At 38.3% G+C, this 15,306-nt stretch overlaps 1 protein-coding gene and 1 long non-coding RNA gene across 2 annotated transcripts; one reads left to right on the top strand and one right to left on the bottom strand.

Moving 5' to 3' along the window:
* The first annotated feature begins 6,956 nt into the window (after positions 1-6,956).
* Positions 6,957-15,302, top strand: LOC144701680 (uncharacterized). Its single transcript, XR_013581078.1, has 3 exons — positions 6,957-7,266; positions 7,432-7,486; positions 15,165-15,302. It is a non-coding gene; the product is annotated as an uncharacterized LOC144701680 (long non-coding RNA).
* Positions 7,647-14,397, bottom strand: LOC144701678 (sucrose synthase 1-like). The gene is made up of 15 exons (XM_078573413.1): positions 14,209-14,397; positions 13,214-13,343; positions 12,196-12,347; positions 11,938-12,130; positions 11,227-11,345; positions 10,948-11,164; positions 10,778-10,873; positions 10,392-10,565; positions 10,183-10,299; positions 9,945-10,111; positions 9,632-9,856; positions 8,908-9,226; positions 8,596-8,840; positions 8,385-8,523; positions 7,647-7,851 (listed from the first exon to the last, which is right to left on the bottom strand). The coding sequence occupies exons 1-15, from the start codon at positions 14,304-14,306 to the stop codon at positions 7,801-7,803; spliced, it is 2,442 nt and encodes an 813-aa protein (XP_078429539.1). The 5' UTR covers positions 14,307-14,397; the 3' UTR covers positions 7,647-7,800.
* Positions 15,303-15,306: the final 4 nt, after the last annotated feature.

The following is a 15,306-nucleotide window of genomic DNA, read 5'->3' as shown; positions in this document are numbered from 1 at the left end:
GAATCACTCTAATCCATGCTTCCACTCAATGTTCAAAAATAGATAGTGAACCCTGCACAACACTGAATACATAATATTACAATTAATCTTCCATGAAATTGCCTGCCATATATTTTATTGTTTTTGAAAAAATAATTCCTGGATGTAATGAACATGTGGTTTCTAAGAGTTGAAAAGAGAATTGCTCACCAGTAGAACATGCTTTATGTGTTTTCAGATATACCAAAGCAACTTTCAGATGCAGTCATGTTTGATGACATCTTAACAGTTTCTTATATCACAGGTGTCCTCTCTGTTGTGACTTATGATGCCCATTCGCTCTATGTTGGGAAAGATTTCTCAGTCATTAACTTTGTTTCCCAATTTTGACTCCTATAGAGAGAAGCTGTTTCCTTGTCTACAGTTTATGATGGAATGGAGTTTAACCTCTCAATTTGAAACTAATCCAGAATGATTCAAAAGAAAAAGAACTAGAGAAATAAATGGGAGATATAGATAGAGAGATGAAGACATGAAAAGAGTGGTCATCAGTTATTATTGTACTCCTACAAATTAAGTAAATAATTTTTTTGTATATTCTATAATATATAACTTATGGTAACAATTACCCCTTACATTTTTTGTCCCATCTGTCTTTGACACTGATTATCTAACTTAAGCCCTATCTATATTTGAATCTATGTGAACCCTAAGAATAAAAGCTCCTAACAAGCATAGGGTATGTGTTCATTTAGTATTAATCTAATGATATGTTAAGTCCTACTGATCGGGATGGTTGCTGACTATACGTCAAATTATAGACTCCTCATATCCCCCACTCTAATAAGCTCATCAGGAGTAAAATGACACCGACATTATTTTTTTTCTGAACAAACTGTGTCATATGGTGTGATTTTGTTAGGATATCTGAGAGTTTTCCCTTACTGTTTGTGAATTTGATGCACATATTTGGCTGAAACTTCAATAAAAAAAATGAAAATCAATTTCTTTGTGTTTCATCCTCAAATGAGACACTTGATTTTCTACTTATTAGTTTATTTACTGTTATTACACTAATTATAAGTGATGATTCAACTTTTACTTGGACGTGTTTCTAGTGATTGGATTCCCATAATTTCCAATCCCACATTATCCAAAGACTTCCATTCTGCTTCTATTCAAGATAATGGTACTCATAATTGCTTTTTGGAATGCATTCTCCTAATGTTGCTGATTGGAAAGCTTTGAAACACCTACTTTTCTAATTGAAAGGAACTGTGCATTATGGTTTACCTATTCATTAAAATTCAGATTTTACGATGTATTCATTAAAATTCAGGTTTTACTATGTGTTAAGCTATGTAGATAATTCAGATGATCAGAGTGATGGATGGTCTACATGAGCCTTCACAATCTAAACTCTAAATAATCTATTTTTCAATACTGGTATCCAATATACATTGATCTATACTCAATAAAAATGCATTTTTCAGACTTGGTGTCTAGCTTATGCTTGTGCATAGAGCCCTAAAGCACTGGCAACACACATCCAAAGGGATTAGGGCAGTGCTTATCCAGATGTGTGTTTCGCCAAACGGGATAATCATGTGAAATGTTATATAGAACTTCACATGGGATTCATTTTTAAGGATAGGCGTTGTCGTTTTGTTTATAAGGTATGCAGCAATTGCGACTGCTTCATCCATAATTTATTGGGCATACTCTTGATGAAGTAAGTTAAGTGCTACCTCTACACTGTTTCTATAATTTTTGATGTTCAAATTTGTTCTGGGGTGTGGACAAGACACCCTATGAACAATTATATTTGCTTTAAAGTACGTTTGAAGAGGGAGATCCACTATAATCTAACACAAAACAATAATGTTAATAGTAAACAAAAAATTCACTCGTTTTTAGAATCAAGTAAAATATTATAATAAGTCACTTTTCTAAATGATGAAACAAAATGTGCTTACTAAATATCTAAAATTCAATAAAATAATAGATTGGGAGAGTGAATTGGGTCAAAATATTGATAAGAAAAATGATGAATAGGTAAAAAGGAAAGCTTATGATACTTCAAAATTTCATGTGACTCACACACATATTGTTTATAAAAATGAGAAATTTCAAGACCAAAATTTGTAATTTTTTTACTGGAGTTCAAAATTGTGGGATTTAAAATTGTCTTTTGTGTCAAGTTTCTGGTGAGGCTCTTTCTCCAAATATGACAGAGGACTGGATGAATGAGATCCAGGTAGTAAAATCCATCCGATGTTGTTAGTTAGTGGGCTATTCACTTGATTGTCTTGTACTTCAAAATATAATTAGAATCATGAAATTCATTATAAATTTCATTGTCTAAAATAGCTTTTTATATTTCTATCACTGAATGACATATTCAAGATACATAGTTTTATCGCAGGTACTCATTTCCAGAGGACCAATTGTTAAGATTTTCAAACATGTACCATTACCAAGCTTAAGATGGTTGATGGATACATTTATAATATTCTGGCGTGAAGTCACACCAGGAGTTTCTTCGTAGTCAGGATACATAAACTGGTTTTTGGTTGACTGTGTGAATTCAGCTTGTAATGTCAGTGCTATTGAAGAGATATTCTAACCCGACTAGCTACTAATTATGCGGATTTCTTCAAAACCTCACACGACATTATTTTGCTCGTTGCCTGAACTAACAAATTTAATATATATGAGTCTACCTCAATCATGGTTATGAGAATAGCCCTATTATGATGGTAGTCTCTTTCTAAGTATGAAATTCTGTGGTTGTTGACTTTACATTTTAACATTATTAGTTACAGGCGTAAAGTTTCTTGGATTCATTTCTCTGATAAACCTGATTTGAATCGTGCAACTACAGATTCATCACTATCTATGCAGAACTTCAATAATTGATTCTTGCATTCATACTAACACAAAACTGGGCATATTTTATCACAAGCCCTCTAGAGAAAGTGAAAATTATTGATACTTTAACCTCTTGTTGACCAACTAAATCAACTGCCTCAACAACTAATTTGAAGTATTAAACATTATTTTCTGTATAAATCATATTTTTGTTCATGAATAACAAGAAAGGGAGTAATAGGAAAAAGAGACAGGAAGGCCATTAATCATTGTTGTATGCCCGTAAGTTAAGTCGTTACAATTGGTTTTTATTTATAATATAATATAGCATGTATTATAAAAGTTAACTCTTTATTTTAGTCCTATAAATTATAAGTCTCCCTTCTATATTTGATGCTCGCCATTTATCTTGCATCCGATCTATATTTAATCCTAATCCTCAGTTTTTTATTCACTCTTTATTTGAACCCATTTAAATACTAACAACTAAATATATTAATGAGTATAGTGGATGTGTTCATTTGTTAACAGTATAATCATACGGCATTGATATTGGTTTGTGCCATTGCTGTCTATACTCTGAGTTGTAAACTCCTGAATATCATGTATGTTCTAGCACTCTATATCTGACCATCAAGCTGAAGAGGCTAGATGCTAGAGATCACGATTGGGTGAAGTCTCACTTGATTCTCTATTCGAAGCTGCATGTATCCCAACTCAGGATACAAGTTTCACCTATATGAAGTTTCATTTTCACAACCATTAACTCATACACAACATAAATGGAACAAATGCCCATGAATTTTTCCAAGCAAGATCCGGATACATACATGAAAGCCCCCTCTTGTAGTCATCACAATGCAATGGGCTGCTGAAGCGGTGAAGGGAATGTGTCTTTCCTAACCTAGAAATGATCCCACTAGGATTCCTCTCAACCTTTTCAACAGTGTAAATGGCCAGTTTTTCTTTTTTGTGGGTCATGAGGTGGAATAATGGATAACAATGATGCACTACTTGGGAAAACACAGGAAAATTTAAGTCAATGTAATGTGATACATTTCATTGTTTGCAACAATATAAAAATTGGACATCCTTGAGTGCATTAATGTTTCCTTGTTAAAGGAAACATAAGGATGTCATATATCTTCCCCTTTACATTTGTCCTTCAGGTAGAGGTATAAGCCTTAGACCAAAATGAGCCATGATTCCGAATATGACAATCAGATAAGATATGATTCATTAAAATATTCTATCTATAAAAAATAGATATATTCAATACCTATTCAATGTATTTCATACATAAAGTTAAAGGGGTTGTGATAATCATTTACTTTTTTGTTCAGGTTATAGATGAATGTTTTTCCTCATCAAATGACTTGAATACTTTTCATATTTCACAAAGGTTCCTCACAATGCCTAAGAATCATTTTAGGCTCTCCTTGTTGGTCTTACATCATGGCTGATGCTCCACTACTCCAAAACTAAAATATAGATATGATTGTACTATATGTTTTTGTGGGAAGTATATCCTAGAATCAGATGTGATTACCCATAATCTTGAAGCATTAGTCTCTTGAGCCACTTAGAGTCATTCCCCTCCCCATTTGAAGAGCATGGAACAAGAACGCTCTAAAATATATGTATAAAACATGGTACTAATAAAGACGGGGGAAAAGCAATAAAATGAACTACCTCACATAAAAAACATACTAGGCCGCATCATGCTCAGAATTAATATTTCCATTTTAAACTAAATATTTCCACATAAAAAACCATAATTCAAAGAAAAAATCTGTGTAAGGATCAACCTTGTCCAATTGGTAATAAGAGAAATCAATTGGTTGGGATGCCTTGGGAATTGGCTTGCTTCAAGCTTAGTTCAAAATTTGAAAAGAAGAATAAAACTTTTTAAATTTAAATTTTAAAATGTGATCATGACATCAATGCAAAAATCCTTCCTAATAATTCACCTACCTCCTCAGCAATGGCACACTATTTGAAAAATATAATAGGATCAAGTGTGGGCACATGCCCATTGCCGGAGAATGGCAGAACAGCTTTCTAGCCGCAAGGCTTATAAAGGTGGCATTGGCAACGTAAGGCATGGTGCATTCTAGCCCATTACAATGAAGACCTTCATGGGACCACAAAATTTAAGTGTCAGTAATATTCTACACAACAATAATATGATGCGCCCAGTAGTATTCTGGAAACCTTCACTATGAATTTATGTCAGACAATTATGAAAGTTATAGATTTCAAATGAATGGGAAAGTAGATTCCAAAAAGTCTCAGAGCATGCAAATTAGAGCAACACCAAAAATAGTATCATTGATGGAAAGATATTCCAGAAAATTAATGTCAAAGAAAATATAAAACCATAAATTTTATCCTTAATTTTAAAATCTACACTACTTAATAATGAACTAGTATTTTATTCAATGAACTTAAATAAAAATATTTTGGTGTGATTGATGGATATTGTGTGGCCATTGTGTATTGGGTTGATTATTAAAATATTAATTAATCAAGTGTGATATTTATAATGAAGTCCATGAATACGTGAAATGACCTCGTGAATTATGATGAGATCATAATACAATGATCGCTGGTCTTTAAACATGTATTCTAAAAATTCTTATTCGGTGGATGGTTGAGATGGAAATTGAATTATCTGGATAGAATATCACTAACTAATCCTACTTATATAATATGTATAGCGGATCTTGTGGCTACAATTGTGGCGACACTAAGGACAAATAGTGGGTGCTATTTAGAGAAAGCGTTCACCGTATTGATTGGAAGAATCCTTTAATCGTACTATACCTAAACATCAATCAGGTTGAATAATGGCACGATGGTATAAGTGATCCATTGACCTAAGACACCAAGGACATCTCGTGAATGGACGACTACATTTTGACTACGACTTACGAGCCTCAAATCATGGGATTCAAACAAGTCGTAGCTTGGATTTAGTAAGAAGCTCACTGAGATGATTGAGTGGTCAACACAGGATCATCCGCCCTCGGTATAAGAGGAGATTGACTCAATGAAGATGATGTAGCAAATCCCTGGCCAAGGCAGTGATGATATTGGAGAAGGCGTTCTCTAATGGGTCCTGTTACCCATTAGTACTAATTGAATGACAGATTAGGGTTTGATGAAAAACCATACTCTTAAGTCATTTGAGAGTCTCGCGCGGATGATAGCTTGACTAATCTATATGTTCCATGAGAGAGTTCAAACACTAGTCGGTATCTTCTAGAGCACAAAGTATAGCTTGGCACCCCGCGGGCTAGAAACTTAACCTATCAATTGGGTTAAATCGATCCTTAGTTAACTAATCTATATGTTGATCTAGATAATTAATAAGGTTGGTCAATAACTTTTATTGGGCCACTAATGTTATTAACTAAAATGGTACATGGTCCTCGAGGGTCACATGCAAAAGATCATAAGGGCATTGGTGAATATATATTTTACTTAATGGGTTTTGAGAGAAACTTAAGTAAAATATAAATAGGGGAAGGGGCAGCCATTTTAGGAGTTATACCCCTTCACGTCTTAGGACATTGGTGAATATATACTCCTTCAAGTCTTCCTTCATCCGACTCTCTTGTTTTCACTCGCTTTGATCACGACCCACCATTCATGCACAACTCGTCTCACTCTACTTAAATATGAGTTATCCTAATATCTGAGCACTACCTTCATCCCACTGCTACTCTTACGCTATACATATCCGTTCTCGCCATATCAAATTCACCCTATAGAGAGAGCTATTTCCCTAAGATCCGTTCCATGTGGAGACAACCCTTGCTCATCATTATCTAGTCAAATTAATTGTCAAGGGCTATAGATTTTATTAATTAAACTCAAATTCACAACAACATAATTTTGCCCTAATTTTGAGTTCATGGATTATCATATGACTATTATTTGTAGAGTGGATAACATTATATCTCAAGCATATCAATTAGAAAATTACTGCATAGACTATATATTTAAAAACATTATTATCCCAGTCTTCAAACAAATCTAACCACACTTTTGTCATCCCAACTATCATCAGTCATTTTCCTAGTCAGTGATGTCATATTACTATTCGTTGTAGAGTGCATAACTTTATATCTCAACATATCAATAATAATTTTACAGTCTAGACTATTTATTTGAAAAAAAATATTATCCCAGACGTAAGTGTCAACAGTCGTCATTTTCCCGTCATCGTCCCGTCCCATCAAGTCTGAACTTAGTCTGGTTGGGAACGATGACGAGTTACGGAAGAAAGATGGCGAACTTCGTCAACGTCGATCAACACTAGTTGGGGATACAATCTGAAGAAGATTCAGATGAGAAATGGCGTCTTGTAATTTTCAAGGTCAAGAAGATGAATTGTTTCACTGCCGCCAAGTAAGAATTTCGCGTTTCCTTTCAATTAAATATCAATTCTGTTCTTCTTGATGAGTTGTATGATCTCGAAAAGTAAGGAGATCAATAGTTTCTTTGGCACTTCTTCTCTGTTGATTCAGTTCTTTTGTCTTTTTACGGCATTGTTGTTCGGTGATTACTTGATAGACGAGTCAAGATCGGTGAATTATCCATGTATTACCGTACGGCCTCCATCTGCCAGGTTTGCATCCATTTCGTCCTGGCTTTTTGAGAAAATTTCCTCTTCTGGATTTGAATTTTCCATGTAGATCTCCAGTCACTCGAATCGTTCGTAATATTCGTAGGGTTTATAGCCGTAGCTCGATGAATTTCTCGATTTCGATCCGTCCATAACATCAGGATTGCATCTTGTCATATTTTATTGCGTACTGTATTGGAAATAAACTGTTGTTTGACCTGGAAAAGAAAAAAGACCTCGAAGAAAAACAACTAAAAATGTCTGCGGCGGTAGAAAACTCTGGTAGTCAACTGCTGTTTTTCCTGCCAACGACTCTGTCAAATTATTTGATTACTCTCACCGTCGATAGCGAGTGGAACTGATTTAGCCTGCAAGAACAAATAACACAAAGTGAGGTCTGAGGAATATTACTAATTATTCGATAGGATCAGAGCTTGAATTCTTCAGCTGTGATACATCGTTTATCAGTTCATTAACCAATCTATTCCACCGCTTGGTTGAATACTCTGCTATTACATTGAATAAGAGGATGTGATCAAGGATTACAGGTGTCATAATCAATTTTCAGTTCACTGGGAGTTACAAAATTATATTGATTTTGCTATGTTCTATGATCCACATGTGAAGTTTGAGATGATGATGACAATGATAATGGATGGGGAATATAACTACATAATTTTCACTTTAAATGAGATTTTTATCTCTCATATGTCCAGGCATCTACCAGCATGACATTATGATGACATTAGAATGACGATAACGACTCGTCAGTGTCATCGCTACTCATCCACAGATATGGATGACGACGACTCATCATCACCATCATCATCATCCTAGTTGTGAACATGCAACGATGCCGATCAATGCCAACGATCATTTTGGATATATCATAGAATCTCACCAAATCCCGGTATTTGAGGATGTAGAACATCTCCAAGTAGCGCCGAGTCTCCCGCCTGTCCAGGTTAGAGACATGCTTCCAGAAGGCATAAACTCCGGTGAGTGTCATTAGCCTCTCAGAGTAAAGCTTCCAAGTGTACCTATTTTGATAAGCCATACAAGTATTCATATTCAAGAAAGCAAAGTCAAATTCAACATCTCAGGCAACTCACTTGTCATAGATTCTCTGCAACCCATCCTTGGAAATCTTCTCCCAGTAATTGGGGTTTTCCTTGCAAGTGGAAAAAAAGTTGACCAGGGCATCAGCAACCTTATCACCCTGGTAAGGGTCAATGTGGAAGCCCGAGACGCCGTCAACTATGATCTCTCGTGGCCCTCCATGCATGGTTGCAAAGGTGGGTAGTCCACAGGTCATAGCCTCGATCACAGTCAGCCCAAAGGCTTCATACAAAGCAGGCTTTGCAAACATCCAAATCAGTATAGGTTTGAGTATAATTTTGTATGGAGAAATTTTATTTAAATACCTGGACAAAGACCCCCTTGGTGTCAGCGATGCAGCGATAAAGCTCCCCATTACGTACTCGGTTCATCTGAGCAGAGATCCACCGGATCTGACCGTTCAAGTTATAATCTTCAATGATCTGCTTCATCTTCTTGAACTCGGCCTGTTCTTCGAGGTCCTTGGACTCCTTTCCATGATCCCCACATACTATTACAAGATTTGCCAGCTCCCTTAATGAAGGGGATTTGGCGTAAAGCTCAACCAGCCCTGTCAGATTCTTCACCCGGTCTAGCCGGGCCATTGAAAATATGATCGGCTTACTCTTCTCCTTGATCACACATCTGTGGTCAATGCAGTCAGTCAGTTGATTGCACTTTGAGAGAGGCTAAGTGTTTCGTCACCAATGGGGATGATGAATCTTCATCACCTCCATCATTCATCCTTGTGAGTTTGATGATGACCGTGATTGTCATCATCTCTCATCTGAAAGTAGGATGGTCATGGCATCTTGTCTCGTCATTGCCTCTTTTTACTCTACCTCTGTTAACCTCGGACAACAAGAGGTGGTGACTAAATCATCAGCATCATTCATCTGTGGGCTGGGTGAGGATGAAAAAATCGTCATTGTCACCCACCCTGTGAATGATGACTTGGACAATTTTTTTCTTGAAAGAATGACTGACAATTATTACCACAGATTTTCATCATCGTTTCCAAACACTAGGTTTAGACAAGTTTTCTCTTACATGTGCTCTTCGTTCTCGACTTCACTGTATAGGAGCTCCTCAATCTGGGGGTGGAAGGCAGTGAGGCGTTTCATCTGATCTGAGTATGGAAAGTAAATTGACATGTCTGCCCCTGGGGAGACAATATTGAACTTGGGGTCAAAGACATCGATGCCATTGACCACTCTGTAGAGCCCGGGCATGGTGAATGCAGTGTGGCTTTCATATTGGCCCACACTCTCTCCACTGAAACACAAACCACATCCGATAGTTAGATTCTCCTTGAGACCCACCCTTGAATTTTGGATTGATTTACTGAAGTAGATAACTTTACCTTCCAGCAATTTCTTGGTAAGTGCTGGTGATGATGAAGTCTGCGTGATTCATGGCAATTAAGTCAGCGGTAAACTGGCATGAGAAGTGGTACTGATCCTCGAAATTCTTCCAGTATATATCGGAACTGGGGTACTTCGTTTTCTCCAATGCATGTGCGATTGTGCACTGTCATGGAAAAATGAATTCAAATGTGTGATTTGAAAATTATTTTTTTATGAATGAAAAATAATATGTACTTGGGTGACTCCGAGGTTATGTGCCAGCAGAGAAGCGACCAGGTTCCCGTCACTGTAATTTCCTATAATAAGATCAGGCTTGCCTTCTAACTCTCTAGCAATCTCACTTGCAACATCCTGAAAATTTTTTAAACAATAAACAGCGCCTGTCAGAATGCAGACTTCAATTTTATTTTATTTTATAGGAAATCAGGGGTCAGACTGCTTACCTCAGCAAAGGTCTCAAGATAAGGCCACACCTCAAAACGAGATATCCATTTACGAACAATCCCTTTCTCTGTACGGAATGGGACACGTAGGATGTGAGTGTGCTCGGTGCCGAGAACCTTCTCAAGGCGCTGATTGCAGGTGGTTCCCACAGCATCAGGGAGCAACCGGGTCACCTAGATCAGATAAAATACCATCCATAAATTGGAAAAAAATGGGATACTTAATGAATCCACAAGTGACAGAAGGCAGAAAACCCGGCATCTTCTGACTGATATAGAACTATGAATCACTATTTTGTTTTATTATTGCAGCTGGAGGAAATGCATCTTTCAGAATAACTTGAGCTTAAAGATGAGAATGTTCAAGTGTTAGCCTTCAAACGCACAATGAGAATCCGAGGAGTGATATCGAGTCCTTGCCGCTTGATTCTGAAGAGCATTTCACTTTCCAAGGCTCGAACTTGATCCAGGATGTAGACAATCTGGCCAGTCAACCAGTAAGATCATTATTTGATCTAAGTCAACGGGTCTCCCATACTTCTTTCATCCCACTTACCTGGCCGCCCGTATCAGGATAGCCCAGCACATTTGCTTGAGCAAAGTAGCCGTGTGGAGAGAGAATCACGACATTGAAGACCTGTGGAATTGTGCCCAGGAATTTCTCCAGCGTGTTTGGATCAGGGGCCTCCACCAGATCCAACAGTAGCTGAATATTCCCCTGAACACGGGCAGCGCAGTCGCCCCATCCTTTCTCTAACCCAAGTTCTTGGAATCTAATGTCATCAATTAGTAATGAGGAACTTTTATAGGACAATAAAGCGCTTTGAGATCCCACCTGTGGTGAAAAGATGAATATGGGGTGTCTGGAGGAACACTCCGGACAATGTCGCCAGCCTTCCTCAATGCAGACTGAAGGGCATTGAGACTGCGGATTCTATGGTTCAGCATCATCGTCTGCAATTTCAAGACAAATTAAAATATTCTTTTGTCCAAGAAAAAAATTCAATACTTCTTGATGCCCAAAAATTGAAAAACATTTGTAGCAAAAACTCTTAAAAAGGACTCAAGATGGTGTTCATCTTCAGAAATTATGTTTGGGTTTGTTGATTGCATTAGTTATAATTGCCCTTAATCACACAACTAAGGGTTTGTTACACGATGTTGTTGATATGGGATTGCGAGTTAGAAACTTCAGTATGAAAAAACCAGTCTTTAAATACCCTTGTGGCAAAAAAATATTTCAGGAAGAGCTCAAGATGCTATTCATCTTCATAAACAATGTATGTGTTTGTCCATTTCCCTTGTCGTAACTGTCCATATTCACAAGGGAAAGGGTTGATACCCTAGACTAGTGATAGGGAATTAAGTAGAAACTTTGGTAAAAGAGAACCATGAATTATAGACATCTGTTGCCAAAAATATCAAAATGGTGTTCATCTTCATAAATTATGCAGTTTTAGTTCCCTTATTCTAAGGGATAACAATTTTGGTACCCCGGACTCTTGATAAGGGATTGCGAAGTAGAAACTCTGGGATAAAAAATTACCACTCCCTTGTAGTTATGCCCCTGCAGAAACGTAAGCAAGGGCTCCATACTACCTCGGTCAAAGAACAGTTTTGAGGAGAGATGCCGGTTCAGAAACTGGACACCATTCCCAATGGAGGTTGACTGTGTTGCACGAGGAACAGATGCATTGAAAGGGTCAAAGTCCAGCTCAAGTACAAAATTCCCATTTGACCTGCAAAACACAATTTCCATATCATCCAGTACTTGACCAAAATTCGAAGAATTTCATTTTCTTGCCTTCCATTAACGAGTTCTTCCTTGAACTTGAGGTACTCCCCAACGGTCAACTCTTGCACGGCCATCTCATTAAGATTGACCCGGACGTATTCCCAGACCCCAGGCAAAGGACGCGTGGCGAGAGCAACCCATGGTGGCAGTACAATTGCTTCCTGTGTCAGACAACATTTAGCACTGTAGCAGATTGTGGATGATGGTCGCATGCGATGATGGCAATGACACTTGTGAGTGGTTGACCATCGTCACATTGTCCGGCTATATAAAAAATTCCATCATTGTCATGGTCATCAACATTCAGATTGGACAAAGTTGTCACTAGACATGGCCGTTCTGTTCTTTTTGTGCGAATTTGTGCGAATTGTTCGTTCTGTTTGGTTTTCCAAACAGAACAAAAACAAATTCGAACAGAACATCGGACAGGCCCTTGTGCGGTTCTTTTGTTCGCTTTGTGCGAATTTTGTTCTAGTTTTGTGTGAATGTGCGAATTTTGTTCGTTTTTGAAAAAAAAGGTACAGAAAAAAGAACAAGCCCTGTGCAGTTCTTTTGTGCAAATTTTTTGTTCATTTAAAATGAACAGAACAGAACAGAACAACCATGTCTAGTTGTCACTAGGGTGGACGACGTTGGGGTTCACATGATATTGAGGCCGTTGTCCATTATTTTGACCAAGATCTAGAGAAAACGATGGTTGAGGCTGTTGACGACTAACACTCTCAACCATCCAAGGTACGTGTCATCCTCAACAGTCAATGGTGATTGGTCAACGTTTCCATCAACCATCCATGGTCCAAAATTCGTCAGCGGTCAGGTCATCATCAACGTTAACAAGGTCGATGACATTGAGTTGATGGTTGACGGATGTCAAACCATACAGACTGTACTTCTTCCATTACAAAACTAAAGAATTATGCCTTTTTATTTTATTTAATTGACATGATATAATTTTCTTCAACTGATTGTATCTTCGTTTGGAATTTTCTTCTAGTGTAGTATAGTACCAAGAGAAGGGTGGTTTTACCTGGGCAGCCCTTAGAATTTCACCGAACACTCCGGCATTGAGTCTTTGCTTGTCCTCCTCGGGGATTGCAGCTTCAAACTGTGCCTGAATCTGGTGAGGCTGCACCATCCCCTTTCCTTGCTCTAGGAACCTGCCCATATCCCAAAGCTCGGGTTTAGAGACAAAAGCAGATAGAAATAGAGAACACCAGAAAGACAGAAAGAGAATCAGAGAGAGTTAGTGAGAAGCTGAGGGAGAGGGAGAGAGAGATAGAGGAAAGCAGAGAGTAAGAGAGAGAAAAAAGAGAGGGAGAAACAAAGAAAGGAAAAACAGAGGGAGGATGAGAGACAGAGAAGGGGAGAGAGGGGGGGGGGAAGAGACTATCAGAGAGAGAAAGAGAGAGAGAAAGAGAAAGAGAGGAGAGAGACTAGCAGAGAGAGAGAAAAAGAGAGAGAGGAGAGAGACTATCAGAGAGAGAGACGAGCAGAGAGAGAGAAAAAGAGAGAGAGGAGAGAGACTATCAGAGAGAGAGAAAAAGAGAGAGAGGAGAGAGACTATCAGAGAGAGAGAAAAAGAGAGAGAGGAGAGAGACTATCAGAGAGAGAGAAAGAGAGAGAGAGGAGAGAGACTAGCAGAGAGAGAGAAAGAGGGAGAGAGGAGAGAGACTAGCAGAGAGAGAGAGAAAGAGAGAGAGAGGAGAGAGAATAGCAGAGAGAGAGAAATAGAGAGTGAGAGGAGGGGGAAGGGAGAATAGAACAGAGAAAGAGAGACGGAGGGAGAGAGAAAGAGAGAGAGGTTGAGAGAGCCTAGCAGAGGGGGAGAAAAAGAGAGAGAGAGAAAGGAGAGAGACTAGCAGAGAGAAAGAGAGACGGGAAGAGAGAGCCAAGCAGAGGAAGAGAGAGAGAGAGAGAGAAGGATAGAGAGACTTGCACAGCGAGAGAAAGACAGATGGGGAGAGAGAGGTAGCAAGAAAGTGAGAAAAGCAAAGGGAAGATGAAAGAGAGATAGAAAGAGACCTCGAGAAAAGGGTGAGAAGCTCATTAGGATGGGCGGAGAGAGTATCGCTCAGGCGTTCCTTAAAACTGTGAAGACGAGTCAAGCGGCGTTCCGGCATGGCTACTCTCCCTCACCAACTAGCAAAACTCCTGCACGAAGAAGATGAAGAAACGATCGCCCAATGGATGCAGTTTATTCACATGGGATATCCATATATTCCAGTCAAACTCAAATATTGTCCCATACTCCAAATTTCTAAAACAGTTGCAAGGAAAAATATTTTGGGAAAGACGGAAAGCCTTTGGATCTCGAGGGATCGTCACGAGATTTACGTAGACGTAATCGCAGCCTACCACGTACCTTCATTGATTTTTCTCTCTCTCTCTCCTCGCATTCCGTGCGAAGAGAATATGGCCCATATTATATGGAATAGTGGGACATGTCACCAAGAGATCAACTTGTTCAAGCAACTTTCATTCAAGGTAAGAGAAAAACGCGCTGAACAAACCAGCTTTACCTTCTGAACGGCAAGAGAAGCAGAAGAAACAGAGAGAGAGAGAGATAGATAGATAGATACATAGATAGAGAGAGAGAGATAGAGATAGAGATAGATAGATAGAGAGATAGAGAGAGAGAGAGATAGAGAGTGATAGATAGATAGATAGATAGATAGATAGATAGATAGAGTGATAGAGAGAGATAGAGAGAGATAGAGAGAGATAGAGAGGGAGAGAGATTGAGAGAGATAGAGATAGAGAGAGAGAGAGACAGAGAGACAGAGAGAGAGAGGGGTCTGTAGATCAACGAGGGGTAAAGAAAAGGGGATGTTCTTCCCTGTCATTTTCTCTCTGTTCGCAATCTCTTTCTCTGTCTGTGTTGTACGGATGGTTTCTTGTGCACGACAAAAAGACCATATTATTTTCGTTTCCTTACGAGTAAAAGAATTATTTTAAGAGTAATTGAATGCATGAATTAGGTTCCAGAGAAAATTTTGGACGGTGGGGATAAGGCACGTGAAGACCGGATAAGGCTTGGAATCTTCCGCGCTGATATCTGATGTGTCGTCGTCACCGTCATCCATAAATTCATCAAATGACTGTTTCTTTCCTTTTTTGGAT

The sequence above is a fragment of the Wolffia australiana genome, chromosome 4, assembly GCF_029677425.1.
Source record: "Wolffia australiana isolate 7733 chromosome 4, ASM2967742v1".
NCBI classification, from domain to species: domain Eukaryota; kingdom Viridiplantae; phylum Streptophyta; class Magnoliopsida; order Alismatales; family Araceae; genus Wolffia; species Wolffia australiana.
The sequence above is the reverse complement of the archived record's forward strand: the minus strand, read 5'-3'. Positions and strand labels throughout refer to the sequence as shown.